The following is a 13459-nucleotide window of genomic DNA, read 5'->3' as shown; positions in this document are numbered from 1 at the left end:
AAAGAAAAACTAAGTGCAGGTTGCACAAAAGCCGGCTAAATTTTAAGCTTTCTTTTCGAAAAAATCTTCTCTAATTGGTTCTCGTGAAATTAATCCGGCTTTTGTGCAACCGGGCCTTATACTTAGCTTGTACTATTCCTCTTTGAAATTTTAATGATAATACATAGTTTAATTAATAATTATTATAGACTTATTATTATTATTATCAATACACAGAATAATTTCTATTTGTGTTCACTAAAATTAAAATGTATTTTTCCCAAGATTAAAAACAAATTACAAAGATCAATATAATACTAATTATAATGAAATCATGATGTATCAATTCTACTGAAGTATAAAATCGTTAATTAACAAAAATAATTATTTAGAATGAAATTATGATACTTAGGCCCGAAACTGAAACTGTTACTGTAGGCTATAAATTTTACCGAAGATATACAAATATTGTTCATGACTTTATCATTGAAAAAATATGTTCAAGAAATGAAATTTTTACCCACTTAAAAAAGCATATTTCATCTTCTTCAAGGTTGAAAACTATTGGCAAAACATTTCAGCTATTGTAATCTCAAACTTATTGATATAGAGATAATATTCTGTCAGCACAAATGCAACATTTGAATCTGACAAGTATTCATTTATTTAATCTTTTTGGAAACCAAGTAAAATTCGCATTAAATAAAAATGAAGTTCTACTTCTGAGTTCAAACTATTCTTATGAATTTTGATGAATCATTGTAATTTTTGGTTAAAAAACCTGTTATAACTTAGTTGAAATAATAATGGTGGCAATCACAAGCATGTGCATTCTTCTCAATATTATTATTTTCTATTGAATAACTATTATTTGAGAAATTCAAGAGTAAGTGTATTATTTTTATAGAAGTTTTTAAAAATGTTCTGAAATTCTGATACAGGGAGCGAATGCTGAAGATGAAGCAGGCAGCGCTGATGATAGCTGAACGGAGAATAGCCAACCTAAAAATGCGCGCTGACAAAGAAGACTTTTTGCGCAAAAAATCGGCAGTGATTTCGATACAGAAGTGGTGGCGGAAAGGAAGGGAGAGGGACGCGAACTCTTGCCGAGTGGCTATGCAGGAGCAACGCAGTCACTATCTCAAATTGCGAGAGTCAGTTATTTTTGTGCAGCGGCAATGGAGAGCAGTTAGAATCCAAAAACAACAACGATTAGCACGGAAACAAGTAGCATTTGCCAGGAGAGAGAACGCTGCCCTGTTGATACAACAGAAATGGCGAGCATACCACATGATGAAACTTGTCAGAAAGGAATTTGTTGATTTGAAAAAAGCGGTTCAGCTGATTTCTGAGAAAAGATATGCTCTTATCCTTATGAGGAAACAAAGGAACGAGTTCAAGAATCTCAAGAAATCAGTTGAATTGATCTCTGAAAAAAGAAAATCACTCCTACTCATGAGGTTGCAACAAAATGAGTTTAACAACTTGAAGAAGTCTGCAATATTTGTTCAGCGTAAATTTAAGGCAACACATTTGATGAGAAAAGATAGAGCACGCTATTTGACTCTGCAAAGTGCTGTATCTATTATTACTGAACGAAGATTAGCTTTAATTAATATGAGAAAGTGTAGAAACTATTTTATTATTCTCAAGAAATCAGTTGAAATTATCTCTGAAAAAAGAAAATCACTCCTACTCATGAGGTCACAACATAATGAATTCATCAATATGAAGAAGTCAGCAGTAATTGTTCAGCGTAAATATAGAGCCACAATCCTAATGAGAAAACACAGAGCACACTATTTGTCTATGAAAAGTGCTGTTTCACTTATAACCGAACGAAGATTAGCTTTAATCAAAATGAGGAAGTGCAGAAATGATTTTATGATTCTCAAGAAATCAGTTGAAATTATATCTGAAAGACGAAAGGCACTTTTACTCATGAGATTGCAACAAAATGAGTTCATCAACTTGAAGAGGTCCGCAATAATTGTTCAGCGTAAATTCAGATCTATGCTGCAGATGAGGAAAGTTAGAACAAGTTATTTATCTTTGAAAAGTGCTGTTTCAATTATTACTGAAAGAAGATTAGCTTTGATAAATATGAGGAAATGTAGAAGTGAGCTCATGATTCTCAAGAAATCAGTTGAAATTATATCTGAAAGACGAAAGGCACTTTTACTCATGAGATTGCAACAAAATGAGTTCATCAACTTGAAGAGGTCCGCAATAATTGTTCAGCGTAAATTCAGATCTATGCTGCAGATGAGGAAAGTTAGAACAAGTTATTTATCTTTGAAAAGTGCTGTTTCAATTATTACTGAAAGAAGATTAGCTTTGATAAATATGAGGAGATGTAGAAGTGAGTTTATGATTCTCAAGAAATCAGTTGAAATGATCTCTGAAAGACGAAAGGCACTTTTACTCATGAGATTGCAACAAAATGAGTTCATCAACTTGAAGAGGTCCGCAATAATTGTTCAGCGTAAATTCAGATCTATGCTGCAGATGAGGAAAGTTAGAACAAGTTATTTATCTTTGAAAAGTGCTGTTTCAATTATTACTGAAAGAAGATTAGCTTTGATAAATATGAGGAGATGTAGAAGTGAGTTTATGATTCTCAAGAAATCAGTTGAAATGATCTCTGAAAGACGAAAGGCACTTTTACTCATGAGATTGCAACGGAATGAGTTCATCAACTTGAAGAGATACGCAATAATTGTTCAGCGTAAATTTAGAGCCACGCTGCAAATGAGAAAAGATAGAGCTAATTATTTGTCTCTGAAAAAAGCTGCTTCAATAATTACTGAACGTCGATTAGCTTTAATAAGTATGAGGAAGTGCAGAAATGAGTATCTGAGCCAAAGATCAGCAATTATCAAATTGCAACTGAGATGGAGAAGTAAGTTAGCAGTTGAAGCAAAGGCACAAAAGAAAAACGATGATGAGTGGTTGGAAAGTGCTAGGAGAGCTGTTGCTATAATTTCTGAGAGAAGGCGTGCACTGTTTATGTGCCGTCAAGCGAGAGCCGACTTTCTCAAGCGCAGATCTGCTATCGTAGCAATACAAAGAAGATGGCGACAGGTTTTGGTTCTACGACAAGGAAAACAACTTGAATACTTCAATAAGCTAAACCAAAGTGCATGCATCATCCAGGTTAGTTTTTGTGTCATTCATTCAATTTTAGTCTAGTTATTCATTCTTTGCACAATTTATTCATTTTGAATGAATGAATTTTATTTGCCAAGATACATACATATATTTAATTAGATATAATAACGAAATGATATCCTTTATATTATAAATAATAGTTATGAAATGAAGATTTAATTAAATTTATGTTCATATGCATGAGTACAGTAGGTGAGGCAAAAAAACCGGCCAAAGAAAGATTCCTTGTGCGCCATTGTGAGTCGTAAATCAGCTCAATCAGGGATGTAATATATACACTTGAATTTAGCGTATGAAGTGTTCGAAAATGTAATTTGTAATATGAAATTGATTATTGTATAAAAGTCAACGATTGGAAATAATTCAAGTTCAGCCATGCCTCTATGGCTCTTTTTCTGTGTTTATTATTTCGGAAATTATTAAGTGGAAATTCACTTTCTAGTATATTTATGAATTTACTGCTAATGTAGTAAAGTTGCCTTCTAAGAAGAGCTGAGTTGGTGTTTTCATATTTTCTTATTGTATTAGGTCTAAGATTATAATTTATGTCATCGGCTAGAGGAAAATTTTAACAGTCCAACGTCATTTCAGTATAGAGCTGAAAGATTAAATAACAATATTTAGTGATATGGTTATTTACAGTATTTGATAGTTTTCAGGGTAATAGTAGCCTTGAAAATTGTTTGGACTGTTTTGGCTTACCTTTGCAACTGGGACTGATTATGATTAATATTCTGTTGAATTAGTTTTGTTGTCAATAAATAGCATTATTTGGTTTGGTTTCGATATAAATTCCCATACAAGTATGTCCAAATGTCTCCAACGTGATCATTGTTAATGATACGGTACATGAGTGCATTTAAATTAAGTCAATTATTCATTTTATATCTGGTGTATTTTATGCTGATGGGAGTAGAGAAAAGATCTCTATACTCTCTTCTAGAGCTCAAGCTTCTATTCCTGCTCTTATTATTACAGTAATATTTATCCATCTATAAACATGGAAACTGTTCAAAAGCTCAAAACTGTTTCCTTTTCAAGGAAAACACATTTCAAAGTAACTTGGGACTTGACTTAAAACGATTTAAATTAAAAATCCCATAAAATAGACATTGGAAAAATGAGAAAAGTAGAACACCTTAGTGAAAATAATTAATCAGTATAGATCTACTAAAATTAATTTTATTTCTAGAAAGTGTATATTCTACCCTGAAAATTACTGAACTCTTCTAATATGGAACAAGTCAGTGTTAGAGGAGTCAATATTGCAGCAACTCTTTTCCTGGTAACTGAAATATTCAACGAACATGTTAGATTGTTTTTAATCGCATCATAGATACTCTTATCCGAGTATAGAGATTGTCAAGTTGATTGAAGTTTGAATTTGTTTATTAATATCTATTCAATATAAATCTAGTATGTTTATCGTATTGAATTGGGCAGGCGGCAGTAAGGAGTTGGCTGGCTCGGAAGCGGGAAGAGAGGGCGGCGGCCATTGTGATACAGCGCGTGTGGCGTGGATGGACCTGTCGACGGCGCATGCGCCGTGAGGGCCGTGCGTGGCCAACTCAGCGCACATGCGTCACATCCAGCAACGACACACTTGAGACGAGGACACTGAGAGAGCGGAAGCGCGGCCTAGTGCAGGCGTTGAATGCTACAAGCTACAGCACCACCCAGTTGATCAAATTGCTCAAGGAACTTGGTAAGTTGATCCTCCATACAACTGACATTTTTATGTGTGCTCATAACAACAATAGAATCAAAAATGAAAAGGTAAAATTGATACATGATAGGACATTCTACATACAAATAACAAATATTAAGATATTCATCAACAGTGTAGAAGGCACTATAAGATTAAGGGGCGGTTTCCGAGCTCGGCATTTAGCTAAGTTATAGACTTTGAACAGCTGAATCAGAAAATAGGCTTTCCGAAACGGAGTGTGGTAGCAGTTTTTATGATCAAATTTATTTTCTCATTTCTAAAATTGGAAACGTGATTCCTTGACGTAATTAAACATTCCTAAATAATTCAAATATCTAAAACTTTACACTATTTTCTCTTTATTTATTTTGCGTTCAATTTTCTAGTTTTTTGAAATTCAATTTAAACGTGGACTGCGACTACGCCCCGTTTCGGAAAGCCTATTTTCTGACTCCAGCTGTTTAAAGTCTAGAAGTCAGCTAAATCCCGAGCTCGGAAACCGACCCTTAAGAATTATAAGTCAATTCTCTTGAAGCTATTTAGAGGCATTTGCCTAGTAGGTTGAAACTTGAAACTTTTTTTTGCTGGAGGTGAAGACCACATGAGCTCTGGGCTTGTGCTTGGGTGAAGAGGCGGATGATAATGAGAGATGAATGGACCTACAGTTTTAGGTAGAGGAGTTGGCTCAAGCGGCCACCCTTGCAATGGGAGTAGAAAGCGCATGATTCTTAACTTAGCGATAGCTTATCAGCGCGACCATTGAGTCAAACCGCTCTATATATTAATAGAATCAGTACAATACAATAGGAAACAAAAACTTGTTGTCACTTTGGATAGAGTTGAATGAGGTTAGTGTTGTTGTAGGGTTGGTAACTCGGTTGTCGTCACTGCTGTCGGAGGAGCTGGTGGCGGATGGGGTGATCGCAGCGCTGCACAACCTGCTGGACACGGTGCTGATTCGATCCACGGCCTGCCAGGACGCCGCACTAGAGGTGCTCTCTGTGCTCGTCAACCTCTGCAAACAGCCTAACATCGCCCAACAAGTCTGGACGGTATGCCCTGCCCAACCTTATAAAAAATAATCTATTACTTTCATCAGTATATCGATTTAAACCATGTTTTGAAACAGTATCAGTTTTATTATTATTTCATTCACTGACCACCTGTAAAAGGGGTATAAGGATTTGTCAATTTGTCATTAATCAAATAGTTAAATTTTATCAACCTTTAGATAAGCTGGTAACTAGAGTTTTTAAATACGTATTTGCACCACTTCATTCTATCTTTTTACTTGAATAACTCTTCTAAATTCAAACTAACGTCTCATTTCATGATCTCTCTCTCATTTATGTTCACCAACGGCAGGACATGCATGATAAGCATGTTTATGAAGAAGTGAGTGGCTTCTAACATAAAATAAACAGCCAATAGCAATAAATAAGCCACTGTAAAATCACAAATTATAATAATAGAAAAATAATATATCCTCAAACAGCAGCGAATAAAAATAAACGACAAAAATCGGAGGTACAAAGCAATGTATGACGACATGTGTACCATGCATGTCCTACAGTTAGTGGCCAGCCTTATGTAACAAACCTGTATTTCAATAAAAGCAACTGCAATTTATTGGTAGGAGATCAACATTTTAAGAATTAAAATAATGAATAATAACCTATATTTACTAACCATCAGAATAACTGACAAATATAATATTGAATGCGTCGATGGTTGAACGCGTCCTTACGCGCCTTCTGTGACCTGCAATGCAATTAAGTCTCATTTTTACGATAATATTAGAGTATGAAGGCAATCCTTCATAGTATCCTTCATAGTAATCCTTCATTTTATTAGTATCAAGTATCCTTCCAAGGCAAAATTAAAAAAAAACCCTACATGAACCTTACTCACTCGACGCGCAATCCAAAAAGGAACATGTCAAATTTCATGAAAATTCATTTTCACGTTACGCCATAAATGCGGAAATATATACATAAAATAAATAAATGTTTATTTTCAAAAAAAAACTGAAACTACTACATCAATTACAGAAAATATTAGATAAATTACAATTACATACAATAATTAATTACAATAAAAATTTATTATAATGTGTCCTCTACATCTTTAGTGTTTTGTGGAAATTGACCTACTCCACTATGGTGTACCATGTTCTAGAGTAGTTTTTGTTTGTTTTTTATGCGGATTATTAATTAGTTAGTGTTTAGTAAGTCATTAGGTGGTTAGTTGTTAACATACATAAACATATTATACATGAAACTAAATGAAATTGTTTATTGTTTTTGAAGGGACGGATTCAAGGATCCAAAGGTTCAAAGAACCCCACACGTCAACCGAAGCTTATTGTGTTCCCAAGTAGTATGTTAGTTAGGCAAACCAATACATTATGTCCTTTACAAGAACCAGAAGATTTTCCCTACACTAACATCCCATTCATTACCCAGTTGCTTGTTAGAGTCCAGTGTGATATGCTTGGCAGTCTCTTCAGACTGATTAGTCCTCGTGACCTACGTGAGTTCCACTCCTGGTCTTTTTGTAGGTCCTTCCGCTGAGAGAGGGGACGCCAAACTGCCTCTAGGGCGCCCGGCCACCCTCGACTCAGTTTGTTGACCCACATTTGTGCCTGGAGTTTCACCCATCTCTGGTCTCTTGGGGTTTTCTTTCTGCCCCACCGAAACTGCAGGGTCAGAAGCCTCACCTCTCCCAAAAAGTTTTGCCTGGATGGCCGCCCTTCTCTGAGCAGTGGTGAGTTTTGGTCTCTCCACCCACAAACACGTGACCAACGTGAGTTCCACTCCTGGCTTGTTTGTAGGTCTTTCCGCTGAACGAGGGGTCGCCAAATTGCCTCTAGGGCACCTGGCCATCCTCGACTTAGCCTCTTGAACTACATTTGTGTCTGGAGTTTCACCCATCTCTGGTCTCTTGGGTTTTCTTTTTGCCCCTCTGAAACTCTGCAGGGTCAGAAGCCTCACCTCTCCCAAGAAGTTTTGCCTGAATGGCCGCCCTTCTCTGAGAAGTGGTGAGTTTTGGTCTCTCCACCCACAAAATCGTGACCTACGTGAGTTTCACTCCTGGCTTCTATATAGGTCCTTCCGCTGAAGGAGGGGTCACCAAATTGCCTCTAGGGCACCTGGCCCCCCTCGACTTAGCCTCTTGACCTACATTTGTGCCTGGAGTTTCACCCAACTCTGGTCTCTTGGGGTTTTCTTTTTGCCCCTCTGAAACTGCCCTGATGGGGCAGATCCCGTGGGTTTGAAGGCAAGGCAACTTCTGGAGTTGCCTTGAGGTCCATTTTAGTCGCCTCTTACGACAAGCATGGATACTGTGGGTGAATTCTGGTTTTCAACACATTCTTGAGTACGATGCAAAACCGTCAGCTTGAATCTTAGACCTCACTTCGCTCGGTCTGCGTATCTGCTTCTTATCTGTCTTGAATAAACACAAAGTAATTTTGTCAACCACCAATTAATTTTCAATCTTATAAAATAACAGACCTGGTTTGATAGCCTGACCAGCCACTTCTTCAACTGTGTTGTAGCATCACTCACTATATTATACAACTAAGTTTGAGTTACAATTTTAAATATAAACTTGTTAGTATAACTATTATATTGTTGACTTGCTTATAGAAATCAGTGGAGCTGAAACTGCCAACGCTGATTTTCGACTGGGCAGCCAAGGCGGCCAACGGCCTGCGCAACAACAGCAACACAAAGATGTTCTGCGCATGCGTCACACTGCTCTGGCTGTGGGCTCACCAGCCGCAACGCAAACCGGTAAGCCACCCACTTCTTTGTTTCTACCCTAATGCTGCCCACCGCACCGGGCTACCTAATGATCGTACAACATTTTCCTACATATTCCTGTTTCTTCTATATAAGAATATTGCCTAGTGAAATGCCTACCCACATAATATTTAAGTTATAAGAAATCAAGTAAGCTTCCAGACAGTAAATTAGACAAACTATTAATTTCAACATTTTAGTGTATAAATACTGCAAACAAAAAAGTAATCAATTTTTTCAAGTGTAAATATCAATAGTTAGAGTTTTGCTTCCCATACAAAAAGTAGTTAGCTATACCACATAACTATACTGTATATTAGCGGCTGACGGGCTTATGACCATACTTTATGATATACTTTATTAGTTTATAGTCCGAGAGATATTAATTTTTACACGGCTCTCTCTCGAAGACAGAGAGGCCTGATACTTTTTCCTTCATTAATCACTGCCACTACCTAACAGCATTCTCCCTACTTTTGTGTCCAATTGTGCGCAGCAAGCTTACTCCTCCCCACTACTCTGTTCATGCTACAAACTGTGGAAGAAGAAATCGGTTTCCCCTCTTCATAGTAAAAGTAATATCTCTCGGACTAAAGTTACACACACACACACACACACACACACACACACACACACATCGATTTTTGGACGTACGATTTTTTTCTGTCCTTATAAATTCTATTAACAGATGATAACGATCAAACAGATAATGTTTGTCAAGCCCCGTTTGTTTAATCTGGTAGAATTCATAAGGACGGCAAAAATCGATGTGTGTGTAACTGGCTTAACAGTAGTATGCTCAACACTATATTATTTATAGTCAATCTGTTGTGAGGGCAGCATGTACTGTATATTCTCTGTTTGAATAAAAAAGCATTATAATCTAACCGTGTACTCTGTTGTGTGTCTGCAGACCCTTCTAGCGGATTCGGGCTTCTTTGTGAAGCGCATTGGCGAACGTGTACGTGGAGGGGTGAAGCCCAGCGGGGCTCGGAAGACACCTCTGCCATCCACACAGCCCGACTGGGGATACACGCTCAGGATCAATCACCGACCTCGGCTCTTCCAAGACCCTCTACACGCTTGGACCCAACTTAAACTTCTCTTGGATCTACCCAAATAGTTTCAAATTATCTTGATCATTTTTTATAAATGTCTCGATGTCTATTTTATCAAATGATTTTCTGATCTTTGCTAGTGCATTTATAAACGTAGGTTTATATCTATGTATAAAATGTAATTGTACTTTCTATTTGTCATTTCTATTTGTCAGTTTTCATTACTTTGATCAATTTGTTAAGCCTTTAAGATAAACTGCTGTTAAGCCTTTCTAAAACACTTGATTTTATCAAGTCAGTTTATGGAGATATTTAGATGTAATTTGGATTTTAGTTAAATACTTATATTATATTTCCATGTAATCTTTTATTGAATGACTTCCTGTTTTCTGGCTTTAATGTAAAAATACTTATCTATGTACAAATACAAATAGCCCTAATACAATTGCAGTCAAATCCAAACGTTATTCCATAGAAAGAATAATGAAATATTGCAATTATCAGATTGTGAGTAATTATTACTAAGCATTACTGAATTGATAATTATCAAAATCTTATCAATTTGATAAATTCTATTTTTCTCTCAGCGGCTCTGCTCAGAAAAATCAAGCTTTAACTTGATGGTGGCTCACATTACCATATTATCCTTGTACAGTAAGTTAAAATGGAATATCAGTTTGTCTTTAGTTGATGTATGGATTATGAAATCGATTTCTGATGCAAGAGAAATGTAGGATTATCGGAGAGACCAAGATAAGATCTAGCAGAGAGACATCATCTAGTGGAATAAAATTTATCAACTTGATAAGATTGTAATAATTGGTTAATACTGTAATGCATAGTAATTATTACTGGCAAAATTACTATTATTCTCTAAAATTATTAGGGTATACATTATAAACTTGATACCTAGATATGCATTTTAAATTTATGTATTTCTTATAAATTGACATAGATTTTTATATTTTGTAGTGCATTGTTTGCTCAGTCTGGATAAGTGTCATTTTTATATATTTTCTATTATCTAATTTGTAAATCAGTAAAAACTAGTATTTAACATACATGTATTTTTTCAAGACATTCTTAAAAATATTGGATAGGCACTGCATATTCTTGTGATGAAATGGTGTTTGAATTTTGTAATAAATTAAGCGATTAGGTTCAGTACTTGATAACGCCATAAAATTGTCTATTCTGTGTTAATAAAATTGTATTATATTATCAACTTTGTTAATTTTAAAAATTTTGACTTATTAAATAAATGTTGGTTCTTTTTCAAATTTGTTCGACTTTTCATCTATAAACAACAAAAAGTGATTCACATTTAAATAATCTATTGAAAACTCTTAATAGCATACAGTTCCATTTACTCCAATTATATTAATACCGGTAGGTGATTGATTCATTGGTGTTTTACGGGACTATCGTATAAAGTTTATTTCATTAGGTACGGTACGTGACTTTTCACCAATTTCCATTTACCATGAAACTGTAAATGGAAACTGAAATCACTTGGCTTATATGGGCTACTTGATTCAAATAAAAACTATCTGACGGAATTCATCAACGGTATGAGACATCTGCTCGAGGGATCAAGTCAACATTCCCACGTAGTTGTTGGGGACTTCAATATTAATACCATAGAACCAAACAAGCATCGTCAACTGGATGATTATGAGAACTTACTAAGTGAATTTGGTTTTGCTCACTGTATTAAAAAGCCTACTCGCGTCAACGACAATACCGCCACATGCCTCGATCTTATGCCAATAGTCTTTCAAAACTCGATAACGGACCACTACATTACTATTTTGGGAATAAAAAGCAAAAAATTTCAATAATGTGGAGAAGAAGCAGCACAGAAAAATCTTCAACAAAGTCAAGTTTCCATCACTGCTGTGGAAGAAACTTGGGACTCCATTCACATGCAGGATAGTGCTGAGGGCGCATTGAAGGAGTTCGTGACTATAATGAATAGGCACGTGGAAGCATGTAAGAAAGCTTACAGTGTTCCACATAGAAAGAAGAATATCAAGCTATGGATATCATTGGGGATAATAACATCTATAAGGACACTAGATAAACTTCACAAACAATGAAGAAATAGTACATCAAATTTGCAACTACACCAATACTACCGAAAATTCAGAAATCTACTAACTAGAGTCAATGAAGAAGCAAAAAAAAAAACAATATTTTTCTCTCATGCTTGGAAATTTGAGATATGCAAAACAGACATGGAACAACTAAATGTACAAGGAAGAGAGTTGAAACTGGGAGAGGATGATGAAGAGCTTGCAAAATGGTTCAACGAATTCTTCAAAATTATTGGATTGGAACTGGACCAAAATATATTGAACAAGCAACAACCTGCAGATGAACCTACATTTACTAATGCTAGAGTATGTGAATCAATATTTTTTACACCAGTAGATGAAGAAGAAATGAAAATAATAATCAGACAGTGCATCAGGCCCAGACAAGTTCAGACCAGAACTCTTCAAACAGAACAGCATAGCTCTTGCTGGATCATTGACAATGATAGCCAACAAAATCCTAGGAGAAGGTGTCTTTCCTCAGTGTTTGAAGGAAGCTGTTATATGTCCAATTTGTAAAGCAGGGGACAAGAAAGATTTGAACTGTTATAGGCCAATATCACTTTTAAATATCATAGCAAAAATTTTTGAGAAATGTATCAAATCAAGACTTATTAACTTCCTTAAAAAGAATAATATTCTATCACCAAATCAAACTGTAGCACCAACGACGCAATCCACAATGCCATTTCACAAGTAACAGAGAGTATCAACTGTGAGGAGAAACCTTTGGCAATATTCTTGGACTTGAAAAAAGCATTTGATACGGTGTCACATGATATTCTGCTAGAGAGACTCTACAACTATGGAATCAGAGGAGTAGCATGGGAACTATTCAAGAGTTACTTGTCAAACCGGACCCAGAGTGAATGGACAGACAAGCAGCAAGCTGGAAGTCGAATATGGAGTACCCCTAGGAACCGTCCTTGGTCCTATACTCTTCTTGATTTACATAAATCCTCTATGCAGTATGGAAATTGGAGGAAGTATCACCACCTTTACCGATGACACAGTTCTTTTGTTTTCGGGGCCAACGTGGACTAAAACATGGAATTAGGCTGAAATGGGACTAGAGAAAATCTCACATTGGCTCAATCAGAATCTGCTCACCCTAAATTATGAAAAAACCAACTTTCTTAGCAACACAGCATGGACAGCCCACAGAAAACCGACAATAAAATATCTTGGAATTATACTGGATTCTTTTCTACGGTGGGACCATCATATAGATAACCTCTGCAAGAAGCTGAGAAATACCATTTAAAAGTTTAAAATGCTGAGAACATTGATTTATGAGAAGTGCATGAAGATGGTCTACTACTCCTTAGTTCAGTCTCTGCTTACCTATGGGATTGTAGGATGGAGGGGATGCACCTTGACCCCCTCTTAAAAGTGCAAAAAATAATAATGAAGATCATCAAGCAGAGGCCACCTCGTTATCCGTCAGACCAGCTCTACAATGAGTTTGGTGTGATGGACATAAGACAGCTCTATTCCTTGGAAATAATTTGCAGACTACACAAAAACCCGGAAAGCGTTCAACAAAGGAACCACAGTCATAACACAAAAAACAGAAACCTTATTACGAATGTTGCTAGGAAGGCAATATATCAACGACACTTCAACCACCTAGCACCAAAA

At 36.0% G+C, this 13459-nt stretch overlaps 1 protein-coding gene across 4 annotated transcripts in view; it reads left to right on the top strand.

The window, feature by feature from the left end:
* The window catches only part of LOC111048197 (protein abnormal spindle), a 274644-nt gene extending 263642 nt beyond the window's left edge, over positions 1–11002 (top strand). For 3 of the 4 annotated variants that reach the window (XM_039430393.1, XM_039430394.1, XM_039430395.1), the window contains exons 18-22: positions 921–3135; positions 4594–4855; positions 5723–5910; positions 8509–8655; positions 9578–10411. In XM_039430393.1, coding sequence (XP_039286327.1) covers positions 921–3135; positions 4594–4855; positions 5723–5910; positions 8509–8655; positions 9578–9787 — 3022 coding nt within the window. In that variant the 3' untranslated portion in view covers positions 9788–10411. Of the gene's footprint in view, positions 1–920; positions 3136–4593; positions 4856–5722; positions 5911–8508; positions 8656–9577 lie in introns of all 4 variants that reach the window. The other variant, XM_039430391.1, reaches the window with a different exon arrangement.
* The last annotated feature ends 2457 nt before the right edge of the window (positions 11003–13459 follow it).

Source organism: Nilaparvata lugens, chromosome 6, assembly GCF_014356525.2.
Source record: "Nilaparvata lugens isolate BPH chromosome 6, ASM1435652v1, whole genome shotgun sequence".
NCBI lineage: Eukaryota > Metazoa > Arthropoda > Insecta > Hemiptera > Delphacidae > Nilaparvata > Nilaparvata lugens.
This window is presented reverse-complemented; position numbering and strand designations above follow the sequence as displayed.